Source organism: Zootoca vivipara, chromosome 3 (genome assembly GCF_965207765.1).
Source record: "Zootoca vivipara chromosome 3, rZooViv2.hap1.1, whole genome shotgun sequence".
Taxonomy (NCBI): Eukaryota; Metazoa; Chordata; class Lepidosauria; order Squamata; family Lacertidae; genus Zootoca; species Zootoca vivipara.
The window spans coordinates 88,296,825-88,309,119 of record NC_142586.1 but is presented as its reverse complement, the minus strand read 5'-3'; the positions used below and the strand labels follow the sequence as shown (position 1 = coordinate 88,309,119).

Genomic DNA, 12,295 nt, shown 5'->3' with positions numbered 1-12,295 from the left:
CTCTATGATTCTATGATTCTATTTCTTAGATGTGGAAGCTTCCATAGATTGAATTCTCTACAGTGTGAATTATAATTGGTAGCACTTGCAGTCTCTTACATTAAAAAAATACACTTCCTACCTCATATCAAGAACCTGACTCACTACCACACTGGGCTGGGATGCTTTTCCTTCTGCAATATCATAAAGGAAGAGCTTGAAGTCACAGACAACAGACAGTGCTCTTTGCCAGCCTTTCTTCACTCCAGCTGGTTTTGGGACCTGTAACAAAATTAATGTAACTGATATTCAAATGTAAAGAAAGAATTGTAAAAATAAATAAATCATTCCATTAATTAGTTATTAGAAATGCCCTGTATATTCTCAATGTATAGAGCATGCCTGCATTGCAAAACCAAATGGGTTTAATTACTGTGACTTTCTACAAGAAACTCTATGAGGTTGCTGAGAATTTTTTGTTAGAGATCCTTTGCCCTTTCTCAGAACTGCGGCTTCTGCAGTTCCCTTGGGAAATACCACGACAGACAAATTGGAATAGGTTTGTAGTGTGCATCTTTTTACATGATTCAAAAGTCTGAGGAAACCTCCACGCTTGCATGCAGAAGGGCAGGCCTCTTTGCAAACATGTCCTTACTGCAAGCTTATTTCAGCTCAGTCACATGACCTAGAAACCCAGGGAAAGTTACACCACACTTTTCGCTGGTCGTGTGCCAAACTCTTTTTTATAAAGGCTTGTTTTCTCTCTGTCAGGCCCAGCCTGGCTTGGCTGGCACTAGCCCCGCTCCTGAAAGCAGTCTGGAATAGGGTAAATTATACCAGCATAATCCACTCCTGTGTATATGGCCTCCTATAATTTGGATAGCTGCAGAAATGTTTAGTGCACATTATACTTAGCTTGAAGTAATAATATGCAATAAAAATGTGGGGAGGGTAAAGTTTAGAACAGAGTACTTCTTTTCTTATTCACACACTCAGAAAAAAAATATTATATAGAAAATGAAAAGCCAAGATGATCATCATTCCAATATAAACCAAGCTGTTCGATGCTGCATTATAAATTTTTGTAAGAAAACTATAATCAGACCATGACATTCAGTGTTCCTATACTTACTCGGACATGGCCTTCATAAGCCGTTCCTATGCCTTTCTGTGGATCAATACCCAAAGGACCCTTTGTCTGTTCCGGTGGAATTGGACACACCGCTGGTGCTTTGTCTGCACAGGTCACATGGCATGAAAATCCGCACACTGGGAGAAAATATAGAATTCAATCAAAATATGCATTTCTCATTATTGAATATGCAACAGATTAATCTAGTAACATATGAAAGTTATTAACATTTCTCATGTCAATCTTGTTAGTTACTTTTGCAATATCTGAGTTTGGATCAGTTCCAGAACTAAACAAAAACAAGTAAATATTCTTTTTCAAACTGGTCTGGACTGTTCTTGCTTCCAAAAAATTAATAATCAACAGAATAATACAATGAAGTGATAATTTGCTAAATAAGATGGTAAGTCAATCTTACCTTCACAGGTACAGCCCTGTCTTATCAAGCCAACCATCAAAGATGTGCACTGATTGCATTTGGTAGGGGTATTAAAGGATTTCACTACAAACTGATGGGCCTTTGGCTGTGGAATAAATAAAAACAAAAAAAGCTTTGCTCTCCAAAGATTACTCTTAAATACAAATGCTACGTGTTAAATTAATGGCCTGGTTTGCTGTGCTGATAAAAACCAGGTGCTTTTTTTTGTAATAAAAACTCCAGACTGTTCCCATGTCTAAAAATAGCCAAAGCATTATTGATTACTGTTCAGAGAATAAAATTGGCAGTCTAAAGAAAGCTGACCCATGTCTCAGCAGTCATGTCAGCTGTCTCTTTGAAAAGGACACTATCAAAGTTAACATCATAAATGTAAAGTACTATTAAACATCTGTGCATTAACAAAAATATTTTTTTTAAAGAAAACCCTCTTTTGTATAAGCAGATGAATATACAGAAATGAAACAGGTGACAGAGTCATCCTGTGTTTATTTATTTTCTGTTAAGAGACAGACAGCTCTGCAATCTCAATGGTCAAATATCTAAGGTAAGATTCCACAGAACCAAAATTGTGAATTTTTGCTTCCCTTAGCTATGAAGACCATTTGGTGATAAATAAACACACTTTCCTCATCACATTAAAGTGATGACATCTGTGTTGTGAACCAAATGATTCATAAACATTCCCAGGAAACTATATGTGAAGGGCTTCAATGTTGCACTTCTGAATGATTGTTATTATGATTATGATTAATAACAACAATACTGCTATTAATTGTTGCAAGAATTTCTTATGGTACCTTTGGCACAGAGAGTCCTGAACCAATATATGGTGACCTCATGGTTGGTGTGTGAACCGGACGCAGAGGATGATCTGAAACCTGAACATATATATGTTGAGAATTACTTAAGGTGAAAAAAGCTCACCATTAGAAGGCCTTTCACAAACATAAACTTTAGCAAAAAGAGCACAAGAACTAAAAGAGGCAAATAAATGAATGATTGTACAAGTAACATGCTCATCACCTTGCTACCTAGCAAAATATTTAAACATCTTTTAAGTTCTCCTTTACAACCTTGAGGATAGCTATGCTGACAATTGACAAATGCATTTTACTTAATGATGTGTTTCAATGGATAAACTCCCAATGCTCAGTGATTAGCAAAGATAATTCATGAATGTAAAACTTCCACCCTACAGCAACAACAAAAATGTATAATCTTACTTTCCTTTGGTTTTGTAAATCAATAACATTAATTCCAGTATGCTAGCGTCCTATGATTTGGGACAGCTGTGATATTTTGCATCCATAAAGCAATTTTGGGAATTATTCTCTTTGATGCACACCAAAAAAAAGAGAAAAAGTCTCATTTTATCAGAATATGATATCTGTGATCCATGTGGTTTGTTAGAGGTCAATGCAGGGAGATCAATAGTGAATTCATACTTGTACCAGAAATGTAACTGTTAACTAACAAAAAATGAAGGCCAGTTGCATTGCAAAAAATCTACCTAAAGCATCTTGACGCAAATGCCCTTACAGGAGTGGCAGAAGAGTTTAGCAAAGTGTGACTAATGATAATGGCTTTTGAAAAGAAAAAGATTATGTGTGGGGAAGATGAAGTTTTTTGCAGCATATTTCAACAAATGAGTGGCATAGCTGAGGCACTAATCCTATATAATAAAGTCCCTGTGTCTCTGCGTCCAGTCCCTGTGTCCCTGTGTCTGCGCTACTGCGCATGTGCCCCAAGGACAGCCGTTGGGACTTGGAGCGCAGAGACACTTGGATATATCTCGCTCGAGCGCCCAGGGGGTGTCCTGCGCGTCTCACAGGGATCAGAAACAGCGCCGTCGATCCCTCAGCTGTGATGAACACAAGCCTCCCCTTCGCATGTATCTTTAAATTTAGTCGCCTGCCTGTAAAAAAAAGGAGCAGCAGGATCAGGGGCAAGAGAGGCCTCTACCCCTTTGGCTGCGCCTTCCCAGCAGGGCTTTCCAGGGGGAACCGCGAGCAGAGGCCCGGCTCTGTCCCCGCCCCCTCTCCCCGCCCGGCCAATCGCTGTCGGCGCCGCCCGTGCGCTGTGGCCATCCTGGAAAGGGAGCCACCCTGCTGTACCAAGACGAGTGTCTCTTGGGCTGTTTCGGGGAAACTTCTCGGGGCTTCCAGGGCGATGGCTTCCAGAGCGGAGCGAGCGGAAGAGGCAGTGGGGCTGCGGAGCAGGGGAGGGACGGGGGAAGGGGAAGGGCGCTGGGTAAGCGCCTCTATTTGCCCTGGAAGAACACCTCTTCTTCTCTCCTTCTAGCCTCTAGTGGGGTCAGGTTCTCTCAGCGCCCTGTACCGGGAGCTGAGCCGGTTTCCTCGTGTGACTTATGCCAGTGTAGGAGTTGGGTTTGCTGCCGGTGGTGGTGGCACCGAGTGCCTGCCCCTCTACACGGGTGAGCCAGTTGCGCGGGTTAGGCGCTCTCCTCTCCCGGTCCCGGCTTCAGAAGAGCCGAGGTTGTGTAGACAAGCCCAGTGGGAGGTTGGGCTGAGCTGTTGGTGGGTGGGCAGTTTCCCTCCCCATTCTCTTTTCGATGGGCTTCAGCACTGCTCCGTTAAAAATACTCTCGCATTGAAGTAGTGAACAGCATGTTACAAGTAACTCAAGCCCACGCTGGGGAATAGATTGGCTTAGAAACCACATATGTTCTAGCACCCGTTAATTTAACGGGCTTAATGATACTAGTACTTTTTATAAACTGGTTAAGCAATCTTAATGGTAGTTTGACAGCATCCAATCAGTTTGTAACAAAAGGGGGATTGTGTCCGCATTGGTATGGACACTTACCTGGGAGTAAGTTCCACTGAACTTCTCTATAACCCTGCTTAAGTTTGCAGTTAAGAATGGGGGGGGGAACGGAACTCCTAATTTCAGGGGCTGTGTGGCCCTCCAGATGTTGTTGGACTACCAACTCCCATCTGCTCCAACCAGCATAGGCAATGTTCAGGGATGACAGGAGCTGCAGTTCAGCAACATTTGGAAGGCCACACCTCAGCAATCCCTCCCTTATTTGAAAGGTTTAGTGCCATTTGAAATTCAAAAAAATGCAAGGAAGAATGATTTTATTTCATTTTTTGGAATAGCAAGAGTATCTGTCAGAGACGTTGTATGAACATTAAAACCCCAAGTAATTTCAACCAAAACAGAAACATAGTCCAGGAATATAAGGCTAGTAAACCGCCACTTCGACTCATGGAAGGGGTTTGAGCAACCCACAAAAAATTTCCTTTCCTTTTAAACCGGACACCATCTCCATGCAACTATGCTGTATCATGAATTCTTTTCAAAATGTCTATAAGTTTCAAAAATACTTTTGCCACATAGCATAGGAGTCTGCTTATGGTTAGAAAACCTCCATGGGTCTTTGGATCCTGGCCTAAGTGTAGAACATGGTTGTAGGTTTCCAGAGGAATAATGTAATATAATGGGTTCAGATGGGACCCAAAAGGAACATCCCAAGAAAATGTTGCAAAGATTATTTGGCAAGGTTCAGCAGCCCAGGAAAAAAAATGGAAGCAGCAGCAAATAGATGCAAAATGAACAAAGCAGCACTCAATCCTAGATGCAGTTGAATATCTGAAAGGAAGCAGCGAGAGCACTCCACCTTACCAAACTTCGCTGGTACCGTGTTTCTCATATTATAAGACACGTCTTATATTTATTTTTCCCCTCAAAAAAACACACTATGGCTTATTTTCAAGGGATGTCTTATTTTTTTCCTCCTCCTCCTGCCGCGGCCAGTATTGCTGCTGCGCCTATCACTATGTCTTATTTTCGGGGTATGGCTTATATTCCTTGAATGCTTAAAAATCCTGCTATGGATTATTTTATGAGTATGTCTTAAAATATGAGAAACAGGGTACCATTTCCCACCTGCTACTTGCTTTCTTAGGGCAATTTCACACATTATTAAGATGGCTACAAACCCAGGCTTGCCAGGAAGTGTATATTCAACAGGGATCTGGATCCAACCCTCACAGCCTAATTATTGTGTTTTGTACAGTGTACAAGTGTGTGTTGCATTCGTACAGTACCCACATTTAAACAAATGCATGTGAACTGGTTCTTGGATATACCTAGTTTTTAAGTCTAATTCAAATCAAACACTATTCAGGGCTATTTTGCCTCCTAATTCATTCGGAACCTATCTGACACTGTGGGGTGGGACAGATGAATCTTAAGCAAATGAGAGAGTACCTCAATTGGTTCAATGTCACTAGCTGTGGAAGGGGACCTAGATCTTGAATGAAGGTGACACTTGATATCTTCATCCCGCGAAGGCGTATTAGATAAGGTAAAATTTTCAACAGAATCAATCTAGAGAAACAACCAAGGAAAAGAAACAAGCAAAAGGAAGGGAAGAGGAAGGGGAAGAAAATTAAAAGCCACTTTTTAATTATGCACTAATTTTCTCAAAAACATAGAAATGCAAATCAGGTGCAAATTTTTTTAAAAGGAATAAATAATAATTTGCCACTCAAATTGTAAATGTTTGAGCTAGGTTACCTGCCTGCAATGGCAGCATAACATCAGTTTATCTGGCTTGTGCAGGGATCAGTAAAGCCCACATTTGTTGGCAGCTGGATAGGATAATCAATTTACATAAAATTAAGCCTGTAATAATCCCTGTGAGTCACTGAGACTGTCTTATTCTTTAATTTAAAACCCCTGAGATTAGGGTTCTTTTATGAATTGCAATGGATAGCAAAAAAATATGTTAAGGTGCTTCCCCACTGTTAATTTAAATCTTGATCGTTAAGGAACCATACCAATGAATTAAGCATAAGAATACATTATGATGATTATTAACAAGAAATTTCCCACCATGACATATGAAATTATTTTGTACAAGCATACTATAAACAATGAGTTATACGTTTTTGTTTAATTTGTAGTAGTCTGAAGTTTTCAACACTAAGCAAAAGAAGCTAGAATATATTTTGCCTAATAAAAGAATCTCGTAAAGGGTGAATATCAGAAGCAAAATAATAGAAAAAGATTCTGTTCTGCAGTGAAGCCTTGATCTACATTTTCTAATTTAAATTACTTCTGTTATTGTAATTAGAAATTGTTTGATGGCTTAGGTGTTATGCAATATTTGATTTCATCTTGTTCTGTCCATATTCATGTTAAAGATTGTATTAAACACAATGGGCTAAGTCTACATATTTTCTCATACTGCTATACTAGACATGGCTTTGCTTCCTTGAACATATATTTGAGGGAATACAGTTTTAATTAAAAATCTAATTCCTTTATTTAGTTGAACTACAACTTTCTCATACGGGACACGGGTGGCACTGTGGTCTAAACAACAGAGCCTAGGGCTTGCCAATTGGGAGGTTGGCAGTTCGAATCCCTGCGATGGGGTGAGCTCCTGTTGCTCGGTCCCTGCTCCTGCCAACCTAGCAGTTCGAAAGCACATCAAGTGCAAGCAGATAAATAGGTACCACTCCAGCAGGAAGGTAAATGGTGTTTCCGTGCGCTGCTCTGGTTTGCCAGAAGCAGCTTAGTCATGCTGGTCACATGACCTGGAAAAACTGTCTGCGGACAAACGCCGGCACCCTCAGCCTATAGAGCAAGAGGAGCGTGCAACCCCAAAGTTGTCCACGACTGGACCTAACTGTCAGGGGTACCTTTACCTTTACAACTTTCTCATTAGTTACCAGCTCCCCCAACCTGCCCCGCCCTGCTATCCCCCTCCTCATAGCATAGAGGTCAGTCCAAATATTACATTTTTTCTGCAAAAATAATCTAGTTGCTTCAAATAAACCCAACAGCTTAGAATATTTTTGTTTGTAATGCAATTCACTATTGTGTTTTACCAAACTGTTGGGAGAATGTGTTGTCTCAGAGAGCACAAAAATTTAACTATTTTAATTACTACTATTTTAATTACTGGGCTGTATATAACAACAACAACAACAACAACAACAACAACTTATTATTTATACCCTGCCCATCTGGCTGGGTTTTCCCAGCCACTCTAGGCAGCTTCCAACAAAATATTAAGATACAATAGTGCATCAAACATTAAAAGCTTCCCTATAAATTTGCTCCTTAAAGGTATTAGTAAATAACAGTGCATAGGCAATCTTAATGACTGATTTCTTACATGTGCCTTTTCTTTTCTTACATGTGTTTACACTGGGCAAAGCAGAAACTGTGACACAAAGCGCTGTTCAGTTATTTTAAGAAAGATGGGAACTACAAGTTGTTAATACTATAAGCAACCAAATGCTAAACAAGACTGTTTCAAGCAGTGCAGCAATCAGCGGCAGAAATTCTTTTCTATGCTCAGCATTTTTTAAAAAAATGCATACCTCTCTGCATATCAGGAATTATATTTTCTTTAGTTGATATATATAGATTACAGTATTAAAAAAGGATTGATTTCTACATTTTTTGAAAATATTGCTTGTAAATACTGGACATCTATAGGAGGCATTGTAAAAGCTCTTCCCATCTATAGGAGGCATTGTAAAAGCTCTTCCCATCTCCTCTGAGGGCTGTGCCTGACATTGTTCCCGGCATAGTGTCAACCCCCGGATTTGAAGATAAGGAAATCCTATTGTGCTGTCAACTCTCAGATATGAAAGTAAGGGCGCCGAATAAGGGAATTTCCTGCAAAAAAGGGGAAAGTTGAAAGCACTGGTTCCCGGGGAAGCCTGCCTCACAATATCATATGCCTTATCTATGTGTCAGCATGGAGGAAATATAATCAGAGGATGTGCACATATCTAAGTCCCCCCCCCCCAAAAAATTGGTGCTTTCCTTCATTCCTTCTCCCAAATAGGAACACAAAGGACAAGGGAAATGCAAAAGACTGGTTTGCACATGCTGCTTGCACCTTCTATGTACATTGTTCAAAAAACCAGAGCTTACAACACAGTCCAGAAAGTACCACTACACTCATAGATCTAATAATTAGCCTTCAGCCATTCATGCACTGATATACCCTAATCCGAGAGCAAAAGGCTACTGGGTGAAGAAGTCCCTCATCAAAGAGGGACCTGATGTAGGTGTGTGCAGTGTCCTGTACTGAGAACACACACTGCCTATCCAATTATCAGTTTTCTCAAGTTGCATAGTGCTCGTCACCTGTTCAAATAATAGAATGGTAGAGTGGAAAGGGATCCAAAGGGCCCTCTAGCACACATACACACCCTGTGCAATGCAGGAATGTTAGGTTGTGTGAATTGGCTTCTAGACTAGGTCACGGTTGTTTTTTCTGCCCAATAAACAAACAACTAGAACTGACAACACCATTAGTATTCTTGACAATAAGCTGGGTGAGGCACCGTTCTGCTTGCTCCCAGGTAGGGCCCATTGTGTTTAGGACAGAATCACAGCAATAGTAAGGATAACTGAAATTGATTACTGATTTTAAGTTCAGTGTCTCCTTATTAAAAAAATTAATCTACCACAACAAAAACTTGCGTATTATCTTGTCTTGCTACCGGTGTTTCCTACAGGAAGCAGGGCAGACGAAGAAGTGGGTTTTAATTCTGTTTATAATCATGCACTGCAACCTAATTAGTATTAACAACTTCAGTTTACCGTCATCTTTTGTTTCTGTGACATTCGAATGCCAAGAGTGCAATATTAAAAAATGAAAACGCCACACACATTCTCCAGAACTTTTACTTAAACAGTATTGAATGCAAGGAAAGTATAAGAGCAGCAGTAGCACAAGACAAGCAGCAAGATAAATATGCAAGGCATAAACAGCATCAACAAAAATGGTCTACATTAAACAAAGGAAAAAGCATGTGCATCGTGGGCAAAACTAAAAGGCCACACACAGCAAGACATCCTCTTACACGTCTGCCTTTGTGAGCTGGAATACAGGAAGGAGAGCGCTTTAACAGAGAAAGGAGGAGACTGTTAACAGAACGAAACAGAAAGGCACATAATCCAAATCCAAATTTCTATCACAAAACACATACAGTAATAAGTACAATATTTTGAATTGTGAAGACAGAGACATATAACAGGGAATTCTTTTTTTAAAGGAAACCAGACACAGGAGAACATTTTTTCAAACTTGCATGTTCGTAACAGCTACTTCTCTCACAATTATTTTAAGGGCCAAAATAAACAGAAAGTTAGTTAAATGCATCTTTGTATTTAGCATGTTGTTGTTGTTGTTTTTAAAAAAAGTGAATAACATCAGCTGGGGAAGAGTGATAATTATCAGGTTTTTATCAGGCAGAGAAAAGCAATTTAACCCCTTTCTGATGCAATTCCTCTCCACTACTGTCAGCAGGACGACAGAGGACGAGATGGTTGGACAGTGTTCTCGAAGCTACGAACATGAGTTTGACCAAACTGCAGGAGGCAGTGGAAGACAGGAGTGCCTGGCGTGCTGTGGTCCATGGGGTCACGAAGAGTCGGACACAACTAAACGACTAAACAACAACTGTCAGCGGGAGAACTTCTCCCCCAAGCAAATCCTGATCTCCATGTGAGCGCCGAAAGTGTTCTGCTTAAAATGCAGCTATGAACCTTTCCTAATAAGTGCTCAAATACTTAGAAATGCTCAAAGTCTTTCAACTCAGACTGATAAAAAGGTCATTCGGCATAGGCTTGAATAATTTGTGACCTGCTAAATTAACTATACATTGTGGCTTGCTATGTCTTGGCAATCCCACAGTTTTGCAGTTTAAGGCCTTCCAGGTTTACTCAGTGGCCGGTGATATATAGCTTAATAGGTTACATTTGGCAGTTGTGTAGGCTTGACCTAGATGCTATATAGAAAGTTCATTGTGGCAAGACTACATCTGCAAGGCTATAGAAATGACTGAGCATGATTTGACTCCACGTGAGAAGAAATCATTTCAGGAACACTAGGAATACTGTTACTTACCAGTAATGAAAGTTTTTTGACAAATGACTGTATTTAGGGGTCTCCTAAGCTGAGTGTGTAAATGGTAGGGCTGCTGGCATACAAACTACTCTGCCCCTTCTTTTTCCCCACAAAATGTGCCATAAGGTACTGGTAAAGTAGGAAGGAAGGCTCTGGTAATACTTCAGTTCCTTCCAACTTCTTCACTAAGCTTTCATATTTTAACTTGATCAAGAAGGAAAGATGGATGCACAAGGATATATGCAATTACTGGGAAGCAGCTCTGCATTCCTCAGGTTATGCTCCTCACCTATGGACGACAAGGCAGCAATTCTTTGCAAAGAAAGGTAATATGGGGAACTAACTGAAAACTGAACCATAAAAACATTTCAACATTTCAATAGTCTAATGATAAAAAATAAAAATAAAATAATCTTTTTTCAAATATTATATTGCTACCAAGAGTCAGGATGGTGTAGGGCAGGAGAGTCAGAGGTTAAAATTCCTGTTAAGCCATGAAGCTAAGTGTCATGGCCCACCCTGAGGACTCTGGTGAGGACCGTGAGTGCAAGGAAGAGGCCATGAATCAGAGCTCTCCCACTCAAGCACCCAACTTGGAGCTGGGCCCTTCTGTTGAAAATCTTCCTCAAAGTTTTGCAGGCTCCCTCCACCTTGGCTCAGAGGGAGGAGGCGGGACCACTGAATGCCAGGGAGGCCCCTTCAATGGTGGTAGAAAGAGGGAGCCCCATGGCACAGTCCGAGGTGTCAAAGGAGGAGGAAAGCCAGGCATTGTCTCAAAAGAAGCAGACCCAGCCCCCCAAGAAGGTGCATTTTCGAATCAGGTGGATTTATGAACTTTGCTTTCAACAGTTTTTTGTTTGTTTTTTAAAGAGAGGGCATTTCGAATACATTTTTAAAAACCTATAACAGATGGCAACTTAACTGTATCTGCTATTCTTGTTAATAGAATCATTTTGGAGTGGTTGGTGCAAAGTGAACACAGCTACTGTTAAAAATTAGCACTGCTTAACAATGTTAAGGATAAGCTGGAAGTTTTACTATAGGAGCATAAACTTTGTATTATGATCATAAACCTACTGATGATTGAGAAACACTTTACGTTTCTTGCCCTACTATTCTTTCTTATAGAACATGACGGAAAGCATCTTAAATTTATAAAAAAAATCTATGCTAGTTCGAATTTCCCTTTCTAATGAAGGGATCTCAGCTCAAGACACCCCAGGACTCCTCTATTAACTGTCATTCCAAGGACAGTCTTCAACGATTGCTGCACACCTTCCTGGCCTCCTTTTTTTCTTCTTAAATGAATTTGACCTGCCTGTATCCAAAGTATGAAATCAGCAGTCTGAGGACTTCTGCTTACTGTGATATATTTGTAGGGCAAGAGTGAAGGATGATGGTTCTATATGACCGTATATGTGTGCATGGACATATTGATAGACCCAGGAACTATTGGGGCTGAGTTGGTGAGTATCTGGCTAGGAAAGGGGAATCATTTGGGAGGAATCTTTCCAATTCTAAATATTTTGATACTTGCATTGAACTGCACTGAACCAATTTTATTGTATTTTATTGTATTGAATTATGGAATACTGTAATGACAAAATGCACATCTTTTGAAAAAGCAAACTTAGTGAACTTGTGATAATCAAGAAACCTACTCCTGGTCATGAATGATATGGGAGGTATGGAGAATGTAATAGCAAGGTCCTCAAGAAATCAAGTTCTAATTTTGGAAATAATCGAATCATTCTAGCCCCTTCTTCATATTACACCACCTTAACCTCCTGCACCTTGTGGTGGAGGGGAGGAGGGGGAAATCTAAATTCGTACAGCA

The 12,295-nt window shown here is 40.3% G+C and overlaps 1 protein-coding gene across 5 annotated transcripts in view; it reads right to left on the bottom strand.

Moving 5' to 3' along the window:
* CDC42BPA (CDC42 binding protein kinase alpha) overlaps positions 1 to 12,295 on the bottom strand; it is a 163,508-nt gene that overhangs the window by 31,510 nt on the left and 119,703 nt on the right. For 3 of the 5 annotated variants that reach the window (XM_088666624.1, XM_088666627.1, XM_088666626.1), the window contains 6 exons: positions 9,413 to 9,451; positions 5,787 to 5,906; positions 2,348 to 2,428; positions 1,530 to 1,635; positions 1,112 to 1,248; positions 122 to 261 (listed from right to left, as the gene is read on the bottom strand). In XM_088666624.1, the coding sequence (XP_088522750.1) occupies positions 122 to 261; positions 1,112 to 1,248; positions 1,530 to 1,635; positions 2,348 to 2,428; positions 5,787 to 5,906; positions 9,413 to 9,451 (623 nt within the window). The remainder of the gene's footprint in view (positions 1 to 121; positions 262 to 1,111; positions 1,249 to 1,529; positions 1,636 to 2,347; positions 2,429 to 5,786; positions 5,907 to 9,412; positions 9,452 to 12,295) is intronic. The other 2 variants (XM_035111467.3, XM_035111468.3) reach the window with 2 other exon arrangements.